The 11,493-nt window shown below is 53.4% G+C and overlaps 1 protein-coding gene across 1 annotated transcript; it reads left to right on the top strand.

Moving 5' to 3' along the window:
* The first annotated feature begins 859 nt into the window (after positions 1 to 859).
* On the top strand, positions 860 to 6,016 carry AVPR1B (arginine vasopressin receptor 1B). The gene is made up of 2 exons (XM_036909434.2): positions 860 to 1,799; positions 5,688 to 6,016. The coding sequence occupies exons 1-2, from the start codon at positions 860 to 862 to the stop codon at positions 6,014 to 6,016; spliced, it is 1,269 nt and encodes a 422-aa protein (XP_036765329.2).
* The last annotated feature ends 5,477 nt before the right edge of the window (positions 6,017 to 11,493 follow it).

Genomic DNA, 11,493 nt, shown 5'->3' on the forward strand with positions numbered 1-11,493 from the left:
GGGCGCTCCCAGCAGCAGCGCGGCCCGCCTCGTTCCCCGCGGGGGTGACCAGCCCCTCCCCCGGTCTGTGCACCTGTCCCGGCGACAGTCGGTCGGTTCCGGGGCGCGAGCGCCGGTGAGGTTACCTGTGCGCGGGTCCGGCCGGAGGGGGGCGCTCGCGGGCGTCTTCCGCCTCTCGCGCTCCCTGTCCCCCAGCCCCGACACCCCTTCTCCCCCGCAGCCTCTAGGCGTCCTGCCGGCGCGGTGCCCGGGAGTCACTCCGCCCTCCTCCGCAGGAGCCAACCGGCGCGCCGAGGAGCCACGGACTCGGCTGCGAGCGCATAAAACCCCTCGGCCCAGCCGCCGCGGCCGCCTGTCGCCCCTGAAGCCAGGTGCGCGGGCTTGGCTGGAGCTTCCAGCCTGGCGGGCGGCGCCCACGTCCCGGCACGCGCCTCCAAGCAGGCTTAGGGACGTCCGCTACCCGCTTCCAGAAGTTTGGAGAAAGTGAATTTGGGGTGGATTGGGGGAGAGGTGGAGGCTGCCCAGGTTTTCTCTTCCAGAAGCCTCGCCCTGCACGGCCTCCTCCAATCCCCTCCTGCCAGGCCGCCTCCCTGACCCCCTCCTCTTCTCTCCTAGGTGCCCCTTCCCCTCTCCGGCTGGCATCTCCTTCCTTATCTCATTTCCCCCGCTCCTGTCTACCCCGATCCTCCTAACCATCTCCACCCATTTTCAGCCTTCTCCCTGTCATCCCGCCCTGTTCTTTTTCTCCGTCCTAAACCTTTCCCTTTTCCACCCCATTTCATCCATCAAACCTCCCCACTTGCTCCCACACTCTCTCCCCAGCCATCTCCCTTCTTCCCTTCCCTCCCAGCAATCCACCATGGACTCTGGGCCTCCCCGGGCTGCTCACCCCACCCCAGGGGACACCCTCTCTGCCCCCAACGCCACCACACCGTGGCTGGGCCGGGATGAGGAGCTTGCCAAGGTGGAGATTGGAGTCCTGGCCACTGTCCTGGTGCTGGCGACAGGGGGCAACCTGACTGTGCTGCTGACCCTGGGGCAGCCTGGCCGCAAGCGCTCGCGCATGCACCTGTTTGTCCTGCACCTGGCCCTGACTGACCTGGGCGTGGTGCTCTTCCAGGTGCTGCCCCAGCTGCTGTGGGACATCACCTACCGCTTCCAGGGCCCCGACCTCCTCTGCCGGACTGTCAAGTACCTACAGGGTCTCAGCATGTTCGCCTCCACCTACATGCTGCTGGCCATGACCCTGGACCGCTACCTGGCCGTTTGTCATCCCCTGCGCAGCCTTCAGCAGCCCAGCCAGGCCATCTACCCACTCATTGCCGCTCCCTGGCTGCTGGCCGCCATCTTCAGCCTCCCTCAAGTCTTCATTTTCTCTTTTCGGGAGGTGATCCAGGGTTCGGGGGTCCTAGACTGCTGGGCAGACTTCCGCTTCCCTTGGGGGCCCCGGGCCTACATCACCTGGACCACCCTGGCCATCTTCATCCTGCCTGTGGCCATGCTCACGGCCTGCTACAGCCTCATCTGCCATGAGATCTGTAAGAACCTAAAAGTCAAGACGCAGGCCTGGAGAGCCCAAGGAGTGCGCTGGAGGACGTGGGAGGGGCCCTCGTCCTTCGCCCTGGCCGCAGCCGCACGGGGGCTGCCATCCCGGGTCAGCAGCGTCAGCACCGTCTCTCGGGCCAGGATCCGAACCGTGAAGATGACCTTCGTCATCGTGCTGGCCTACATTGCCTGCTGGACACCGTTCTTCAGCGTCCAGATGTGGTCGGTGTGGGACGAGAACGCCCCCGACGAAGGCAAGTGTGTGTCTGTGGGAGGGGCGCGTGGAACAGAGCAGGGAAGGGAGAACAGGAGAGTGAGGACAGGGTTCCAGTGCCTCCCAGGGCTGGGCCGGTAAGAAATGAATGAAGCAACTCAGAAAGATGGTCTCTGTCTCTGAGTCAAGGGGCAGCTGCAGTAACTCCCATCCAACCCACTCACTACCTTTTATGTGAAATTTTTGCATTTCAAAATTTGGATACTTAATATAAATGCTGAAAATTGCTATGTGGCCTTAAATAAAGTGTGACTGTTGGCAGGTTTGGCCAACCAAATCTAGATGGGCATTAGACTCACAGAATGACAGAATTGAAAGGGATTTTTCAAATGATCCCACCCAGGATGGCAGTTTGTAGCCCGCGAGCTGTGTCTCTTTACACTCCTTTCTCCTGCACTTGGACTTGACTTTGAAGTCTTCCTTAGGAACCACGTTCAGTTGATTAGCATGCGGGCACAGGACAACCCTGAAATTTCTAATTCAACTCCTTCATTTTGCTAATGAAGAAGCAGGGGCTCAGAGAGGAAATGTGACCTGCCCAAGGCCACACAGCTAGGGAGTAGCCGAGTGAAGAGCAGAACCCAAGCCTGCTGTCTCCTTGTCTTTTTCCTCAATCCTATACCCCACCCATAACCTTGGCTCTGAAAGAGGTGGGGAGCAGGATCTTCTTCCTGGGTGAGAAACACACTAGAACGCTGCACGAAGACTGTGTCCCTGTGGGCACTTGGGAGGCCTGGCGCTTGTCATTTTTCTGGAGTGAGGTAGACGGCAGCCTCCTGAGCTGTACACGCTGCCTACCAGGTGGTCCTCGGGTGTCTGTGGATGGGGGTGACAGCGCATTACATCATGTGTACAGCTCCAGGTACATAATGGACGCAGCATCTAACTGCCCCAGGGAGGCGCTGTGCACAGGTCCTCCGGAAGTTTCCTGAGCGTTCACTGACCAGCAGACCTACACAACCAGTTCACACCAGCTCTTGGCGAGTGGTCCCCCTTCTCTCGTACTTTTGTTTCCAATCTCATTTTGCTCCTCCTAGGACACACTCAAGCCAAAGGCTTTGCTTTTCAGGAGAGATGAAAGAAGGGGAAGGCTGTTCAGAAATTTAACACAGCTCTGCAAGAGAAGTGTGAAAACAATACCAAATTATTACAGTCCTATTGTATCCCCTCTTAACCACTTTTTGGGCCAAGAGGTTACTTGAAAGTTACCCTTTAAGCAATGAATGTGTTAATTCTAACCAAATGTAGCAACTGCCCTGCTCTAGTCAAGCATAGAATAGAAGGAAGGAGGGCTTCCTAGTGCCAAGCACATTCAGTCCTCTATTCCTGGACACGGACCTTCTCTACTTCACATCTGAGTAATCTGAGGCCCAGAGAGGTGAAACAACTGGTCCAAAGTGCCACTACGAGTAAGAGATGGAGACAAGATTCAAATCTAGGTCTTTATGGGCCAAGCTTTATCTACGTGGTAAAGCTTTAGCCTCTGGCTTTACTCGCAGCAACCACAGTTTAGCTGACGGCAGTGAGATACTCATTTGCTTCTTTAATGAGGAATGTGCAGGAAGATGAGGATCACACCCCTCAGCCCAGGGCAGGCTTCCCCGCTTGCCTGCTGTGCCCATGGTCCCAGGTAGCACATCCCTCACCCGTGTAGAGTGACTTACCGCTTACCAAGGCCTGTCTGAATGAACAAGGAGTGCAGGAACCAAATGTTATCTCACTGGGAAGTATGCGCTCTTGGAAAAATGGAAGCCCTCCGGGTCTCTTTGAGTTGGGTTGAGGTTCATTACCTAAACTTACTTTCCAGCAGACCCAGTTCTCTCTGTAACAGGCTGGCCTCCCGGCCTCTTGCCCCTGAGTTTTTGGCCAGAGTCCACCTTCTGCTTGCCCTGCCACCAACTGTCAGCTGAGTTCCTGCAGGACACAGGGCAGCCCGTGGCTGGGCACCGAGGATCTGCCCTCAAGGGCTGAGAGGACAAGCCTCTGCAGACCCAGGGAGCGTCTCCAGCCCCTGCACTGGCCTGGCTCCAACGGGCCCAAATCAGACAAGGTGTTTCCCCAGGGAAGGAACTTGGGGGACCCCTCAGTCCCTAGCCTAAACCAGGCACTAAAAACATACCCGTGGAGCAGATGGGGTGAATACTACCCCAGCGAAAGCCACTTCCCAAGTCCCTTGCAGCCCGCTGCTATTATGTTCTCTGGAGAGCAGGTTGGAACCTGGGCAAAAATAAAGAAGCTGTACATTTGATTAAGAAAAGAACGAATCAAACTTATTCAACAGACTATACATTAATTTTACCATCATGACATCGTATGGAACCCATAATCCACAAAATGAAGAGTTTTGGATTTCTTAAAAATGAATTTAATTACAAGTAGTAATGTGTGCTAGAGAATTATAATTATGAAAAGTCACATTCTGTAAGACTGAAATGAAGATTATATTTCAAAGACTTATTGCAGAGGAATTAAAGGACCCAGTTTATTAGTTGTAAAAAAGAAGAAAAAATGAAGGAAGCTGTGTTTCTTGTTGAGGCTGGCCCCTCCTCCACTTGCAGGTGCTCCTCCCACCCCTGCCCTCGCCCTGTGCCCAAGACATGCCAATCCAGGCCTAGATACTCTCACTTCCCACCCTTGGTTCATGCTTCTCTCAAACATTCTGACCCTGTGTCTTCCCTTCTCTTGGGCTACAAGCAGCCACACTTGTGAGCGCACCTGGGAAAATGCACACAAGAAACCAGGTTATCTGAAGCTTTCAGGGTGATTTACAAAGTAGGTACTTGAGCTTTGCCTTTGAGTTTGCAGGGTGAAACTGTGGCGAGGTGCAGGATTGCTGCCTTAGAGTGGGAAGACCTAGGCTAAAGACTATCCCATAGCCCCGAGGGTTCCTTCCAGCTCTGACATTGCGTTTAGTGATTCTGCAACTTCCACTGAAGAGCAAAGTAACTCAGTGTGCAACCCAGGCCATGGGTATCATTGCAAAGCACCTGGGAGGAGGCTGGGGCCATCCTGGAAGCTTTCCTGTTGGCAGGAAGAGTTTCACTGAGTATTTAGAAAGAATACTGTGTCTGGAAGGAATCTTATCAGAGATTACACTCTTAGGTTTTGGCTGCCCAAAGAAAAGTTCGTTTTGCCTGGCAGGATGGTGCATTCCCTGCCTATGATTTCTGCGGACACAAGTCCTGGTCGGGAATGGAATGCTTGGATGCTGTACCTAGTGGCTGTCCCTCGGCTGCAGCTGGAGAGGATGCCATGGTCCCTGCAGGGCAGTCAGGCTCCCCGATCACCCCACCAGGTCCACAGCCTTGGTCTGGCACAGTCAGTGCTGACATGCTCAACGGCTGAATGACAGAGTGTGAGGGACTGCCCCTGGGGGGCCAAAGAGGACAGAATCCAGAAGGCAATGTGCCCCCAATCTGTGACATAAATGGGGACAGGGTTGGAAGGGCCTGAACTTGGCCTACAACCACAGTTACTTTCCCTATTTCATAGAAACTGCCTCACCCTGGGCCTACGTTCATTGGGGGATTCAAGGTCTAGGTTTTGGAACAAAGGCAGTGTCTCCTCCTGGCTGGCCCTGTCCCTGACTATGTTTACACCTCCAAAGTCAACATGGAGCAAACCTTAGCTGCTACCTCACCCTGTAGTTACAACAAGTTAAAAAAAACTCACTGAGGCAAGACTCTGCGGTCGGGAGTCCCAGGTTCCGGTCCCAGCTGTGCTCCTCTCTAATATAGAACCCCAAGTGCATCCTTTCCCCTCGCTGGGACTCAGTTTCCTCCTCTGTTTGGGGGTGGGTGGGGGGCGGACTCTCTCCTGGGCCCCCTGGGGTGCTGTGATTCCAAAGCTCCTGCTTTTCTCCCTGCAGATTCCACCAACGTGGCTTTCACCATCTCCATGCTGCTGGGCAACCTTAGCAGCTGCTGCAACCCCTGGATCTACATGGGCTTCAACAGCCACCTGTGGCCGCGGCCGCTGCACCTCCTGGCCTGCTGCGGGGGGCCCGGGCGCAGGGTTCGCAGGCAGCTCTCCGACGGCAGCCTCTCCAGCCGCCGCGCCACGCTGCCCACCCGCTCCAGTGCTGTGCCCACCCTCACCCTCAGCCCCACCCTCAGTGGGAGGCCTGGGCGCGAAGAGCCGCTGAAGGTCTCAGAGCAGGTGGATGCGGAAGCCTTGGCCGAGACCGGCGTCTTTTAGGGAACCCTCCTTGGAGTCTGGCACTGCCTGCAGGGCCAGCGAGACATCTGCTCACCTCTGCAGACTGTAACAGCTGGGAAGGTCAGGGCTGCAGTTAGGGGAGCCCAGTTTGAGGTGGGGTGAGGGGGACAGCCATTCTGGGCTCCCAGCTGCCCTGGGGTCTGGGCTGCCCTCATTTGCTCTTAATCTAACAGGCTGGGTGTAGGGAGCCGAACTTTCCCTTCCCTCTCCTGTGTATTCACAGGCTCTCTGGGAACACACCCAGGTGGGTAGATGAGGTGCCCAGACCTGGAGCAGGTCTCAGATGGCATATCTGGGGGTCCACAGGTGGCAGGGACTCTGAGGCTTGGCTCTCTGATCCAGCCCGACCTGGCTGGCACACCCCAGCCTAACCAGAGCAGGGGAGTAGTGGAAACCATGAAGGGGGCCCTGTTCCCCTGTTTGGATCCTGGATTTTTTTTTTTTTTTCTGGACAGGGAAGTCTGTTTAGTGAAGAAAGCTGGATGGGTGAGGGGGCTTCACCTGCTATACCCATCTGTCTGCCGAAGGGACAGGTAACTGGCAAAGGTGCTGCCAGTGCTAGGATTTCTTCTCCCCAGACCATCTGCCTTTACAGGGTGGGTGGTGGGGCCGAAGTAGTGTGTGTCCTCGGTGGTATGACCCGCTGGGGTGAGTGTAAGGAGAAAGGGGAGCAAAGGAGCAGATGAAAATGGTCACAATCAAATTAAAAGCGGATGCCGCCGAGGCAGCAGGGGGTGCCTGCTCTCCCTTCCCCCTGCCAGGGATCCGGACTGTGCCTTCCTCTGGGTCTGCACGGAGGAGACAGCCTGTGGAAAGAGTGGCAGCACCTGGATTTCTCAGCACTCTTCAGAGCGTCCATGCGAATCAAATACACACTATGGTTTAGTTGGGAGCCAGGTTGGAAACTCTGCTCTGCATTCAGGGAACTATGACCTTGGGCAAGTTTCCTCCCTTCTCTGGGCCTCGATCTCCTCACATGTTAGAAGAGAGCTGATCTAGAAGGTTCCTCAGCTCTCTCTTTCCATGACATTGCAAGACTGGTGCAAATGGTGTTACAACCAACAGGCTCGAGAAGAATTGCTGGATTTTAATGACAATGACATTTCTACCCTTAGATTCAGTCCTGGTGACCGGGTCCTGCCGTGGACACAGGCCAGGACAGACAGTAGGGTAGGTACAATCTGGGGCTTTGCCCTGCCCCTCCTCATTACCTCCAATGGGGTTTATCTCACACAGTAACCTCCCCACCCTACTCCTGTTCTAATCTAGGAAATGTCCTTGATGGAGGAAAGAGCATCAGCTGAAAAGTCAGGAAAAGTGGGCCCTGGTTCTGGGGACCAAACACGGGCAAAATGCTGGCTAATCCTCGTGCGCTCAGTCATGAGGTCAGATAGGACTGTGGATGTAAAAAGTGGTTTGTAAACCCAGGAGCTCTCCACTAATGTAAGGCGTTGCCAAGGTAACACAGAGCTCCCGAGAGCAGCTGTAGGGGACAGGTTCACTCTCTGCCCTCCACTCCCAGAGAAGCCTTGAGGAATGACTGTGGCTTTGGGGATACACTCCTTCAAGAGGTCACTCAGCTCTGAGAAGCCTCCTTGGGCTACTTGCAAAGAAAAGAACCTAAGCTGAGTGTTGTGTGTGAGCAAAGCATCCCAAGCCTTCAGGGCCAGAGAACTGGACTGGGCCACAGGCGCTAATGGGCCCAGGGCTCAAGCGGATGTAAGGGCCCACACCTCTCCTCACTGCGCTCTGGTGCCTTGACACCCAACCCCTTCTTCCCTGTCCATCTGCCCCAGTGGAGCTGGACAGAGAGCCTCCCAGGCCAGCAAAGACTGTTGAAGTGCCTCTTTTCCCTGCTTGTGTAATCCAACCCCCACTTCAGGCCACAGTTCCTGTCCCCAGTGCCCATAGCAAGTACTAAGTAAATTTGGCTCATCATGATGACTGGGAGGTAGAAAGGACACCAGCCTTGTACCCAAAGACCTGAGCTTGAGTCCTGACCTCACCCCTTTTCTCTCTGAATGAACTCGGGCAAGTTATCCACTCTCTCTGAGTAACAGTTCATCATTTGTTAAATAGAAATACCAATGCCTGCCTTGCTAGGAGGGATCTGTGAGACTGTAGATTATAGAATATTCTACTGATGTTTGAGAAGATATTGACAGCCTGGCTCCAGATGGCAGCTGCTGAGCGGTTGCCAGGACACTGGGCCCCGGAGTTCCCACAGTTCAGAGGGAAGAGAGGAGACCTGGAACCAAGGTTAGCCAGACTCCCTTCCAGTCCACTCCTTGCCTTCCACAGCAAAGAGTAGCCATGATGCCACTGTCACATGCATAAGGGGGACTTACTCGTGGTGGGGGCTTTGGGGCCCTCCCTATTCTCCCATGGAAAGGCTGCACTTGATCTTTTCCAAAGATCTGGTGCTGTCCTACGGTGAGGTCAATGGGGAGCAACTGGACACTGGCCTGGGAACCTCAGGAGCCTATTCCAGAAGGCTCCTGAAGGAGATGGCAGGACCTCGTCCGGATCTATGAATGACAGCTTTTGCCGTACCTGTAGAAAATTCTCACGGACATTCTGAGATGAAGCAAGAACCTTGTTGGGGTTCAGGGAGGTGGGCCCCTGTGGGGAGCAAGAAGGAGATTCTCTGCTGTCTGAGCTCAATCTCGTTTCTGACTGCTAGCCCCAGGAGAAACCGAACAATGGCACTTTTCTGAAGTAGAGCCCTTCAGTGCCTGAGAACCCGTGTGGGGGCAGGGCGAGAGGGGGCAGGCAGGGCAGAGAACGGCAGGGGGAAGCTGGTTGGCTTCCGGGATTTCTCAGAATGGCTTTGTATGTTATTTGGTATAAGCCAGTAACTTGCCACATGTCTGTGTCTGTGTTTTGTTTGTAAACAGGCCTTCTATCTCTCAAGGGGTGACTGATTCAGCTCAGGCTACAGCAGCTCACTCCTGGGTCAGGAACCCCAAGACGTCATTGAAATTGACCAGTAAAATGCCTTAATAACCAGGACATTTCTGGGCATCTTTGCTTCTTAGGGGCAATGAGAATGAGATACGCAAGCTAAAATAAGAACGTGAGCTCTCTGAGTGGGGTGGGGGTGGGGAGAATTTGGAGGGGAGAGTTTAGCTACCTTCCTGGCACCCGTTCACCCGCTTGAGAGGAGGAAGGAGACGTGTCCTGGCGTTTGCCCTCGAGCCACAAGGGGGTGGTGTGGAGCCGAGAGTCTGAAGCAGTACTGACCCCAGGGGCAGGCTGGGAAAGTCGCTCCACTCCGCTGCCATCCCAGGTTCCCCAAAGTCCTGGAAGCTGGGCTTGTCATTTGACTGAGTTCTCCTGAGATGCCTGGACACACACTTCTCTCTCTCGAAGCTCATGGAGGATGTATTTTGGCCAGGAAGGGCAAAGAACAAGAGGTTTCTACTGCAGGGTAAGGGACTGAATATAGAAATTCCTGCCTGAAAGGGTGTGTGTTTGAGGAAGTGAGACCTCAAAATAACAGGCGAGCTGGAGTTATTCTAATATATTTGGTTTAGGGGCCAGGGGCTTGGGTTAGAAGGCCTCCTGAGAGCCCCTCTGTCAAGATCCAGAAATCTGTCTTGATCCCAGGAGCAAAAACCCACTGATGTTGGGCATAAAATACCTCCTCATCCTAGTGGGTCTTGTTGCCCCATAAATACTACACCACCCCGGGAAGGCACATAGTGACTCTGTGGCATCTTACTGCGCTGATGGACAGTGACTGCAATGGAGTATGGGGGAGGGGGGTGGAGGGGACTTGATAATATGGGTAAATGTAGTAGCCACATTGTTTTTTCATGTGAAACCTTCATAAAAGTGTATATCAATAATACCTTAATAAAAAAAATACTATACTGCCTCTCATGGAATTCGGCTGTAGATACAGTGACCATTTGGTTGCTTGTTCCTTTAAAATAAGAAGGCCACATTACATATTATATGATATATATATCATTGAAGACAGGTCACATTAACTCTGGTCTACTGTATAGTCCCAGTTCATGACCAGCATGTCATCAACTATCTACTGGTTGCTAGCATCTCTACATCTTGTAATAAGATAGTTTTGGAAAGAATTTTATCCAGTCCTCACCCATGGAGGAACCTAGAGCAGGGCAGTCATTCCCTGGATGTTCTGAGGACATACAACATGGGAGAAAGTGACTTCATTATACTGGAAACTAAGCCCCTCAGAGGGGGGTAACTCATACAGGCAGCCATTCTTACAGACTTAGGCAGCTGTCCCTCTAAGCTCACGGAGGCACTACAAACAAAAGGCCACTTTATTTCTAGCAACATGGCTAGCAATGAATTCGAGGATCACTTGAGATTGTTCGGTGCCCTCGGTCATCAGCCTATTGGCCCCAACTCCACGGATGTGAAATCAGCCCTCCTCCTTACTTATGAGAGCATCTGAGAAGTCGTCTGCACCATTAAAGGTCAATCAAAGCTCTGTGAGTCACTTGGTGGGGGTCACACTTTCAACTCTATTCATAAATGTCACTGTCCAAGAATGCCTTCCTCATGTAAGCAATCGGGGTGTGTCCTGATATTAATCTCCACTCTGATATTTAATTTGCTATAAATGCCATACCTTTGAAGCCAATCCTACCAGAGTTCATTGTAGACCTTAATGGGATGGCCAGTGGCGTTCAGGTTTCTGGGCTCTCTGACACCAATTCCCTGCTCCCCAGTGTCACCACTGGTCTGGGCCCAGGCACAGACATTCCTCATGCAGCTCAGTTGAAGTCAGGCCCTGGGGGATTCACGGAGCACTAGCAGTGGATCAGGAGCTCCCTCTCCTTCTGCCTTTCCTCGCATCAGTTGATTTTCCACCTTCTTTCTAAATTGAGGTCAGAAATCACCCTCTCTGGGATGTTTTCTCTGCTGAAGTCTATCTGGTCCTAACATCCGATAGTCAATCCGCCTAAACATTGACAGGCTCTGCCTTCATTGCTCTGTGTTGATTTCCATTTGTCACGTGTTGTTGGGTCCACGTTCTCAGTTCTTACCTGTCCCCACAGCCAGGGTGTACATGCCTTGACCCCACACACCAGATGCTCAAGTTTTCCTTTTGTGTAGCTCCTCCCAATCCCCAGGGCCTCCGCAGGATTCTGCAGAAAGCAGGCACTCTGCTATTCCAGATGTCCCCTCTCCTGGTGTGGGAACCTTCTGGGAAGAGTCCCCGCCCAGTCTGTCTTGGGTGTGTGGTAACCTGTCTGAACACTCTTGATATTTTTTTAAAGAGATTGGTAAGAAGTAGAGTTTCATCTGGAAGCAAACACAGTAGTGTTGTGTGTATCCCTCATTCTGCCTCTCTAATGAATAGAATCTGTTTCCCTTCTAAGAAAGGCTGTCCAGGATGTCTTAGTCCATTCCAGCTGCCATAACAAAATACCACAGCCTGGGTGACTTACAAACAACACAGCTTTGGA

This window comes from Manis pentadactyla, chromosome 9 (genome assembly GCF_030020395.1).
Source record: "Manis pentadactyla isolate mManPen7 chromosome 9, mManPen7.hap1, whole genome shotgun sequence".
NCBI classification, from domain to species: domain Eukaryota; kingdom Metazoa; phylum Chordata; class Mammalia; order Pholidota; family Manidae; genus Manis; species Manis pentadactyla.

What these genes read in the sequence shown, in the direction of transcription:
- AVPR1B (XM_036909434.2), top strand. Translation starts at nt 860, where the DNA reads ATGGACTCTGGGCCTCCCCGGGCTGCTCACCCCACCCCAGGGGACACC. An exon ending in CGAGAACGCCCCCGACGAAG is followed by an intron (nt 1,800 to 5,687) that starts GCAAGTGTGTGT and finishes TTCTCCCTGCAG; the next exon opens with ATTCCACCAACGTGGCTTTC.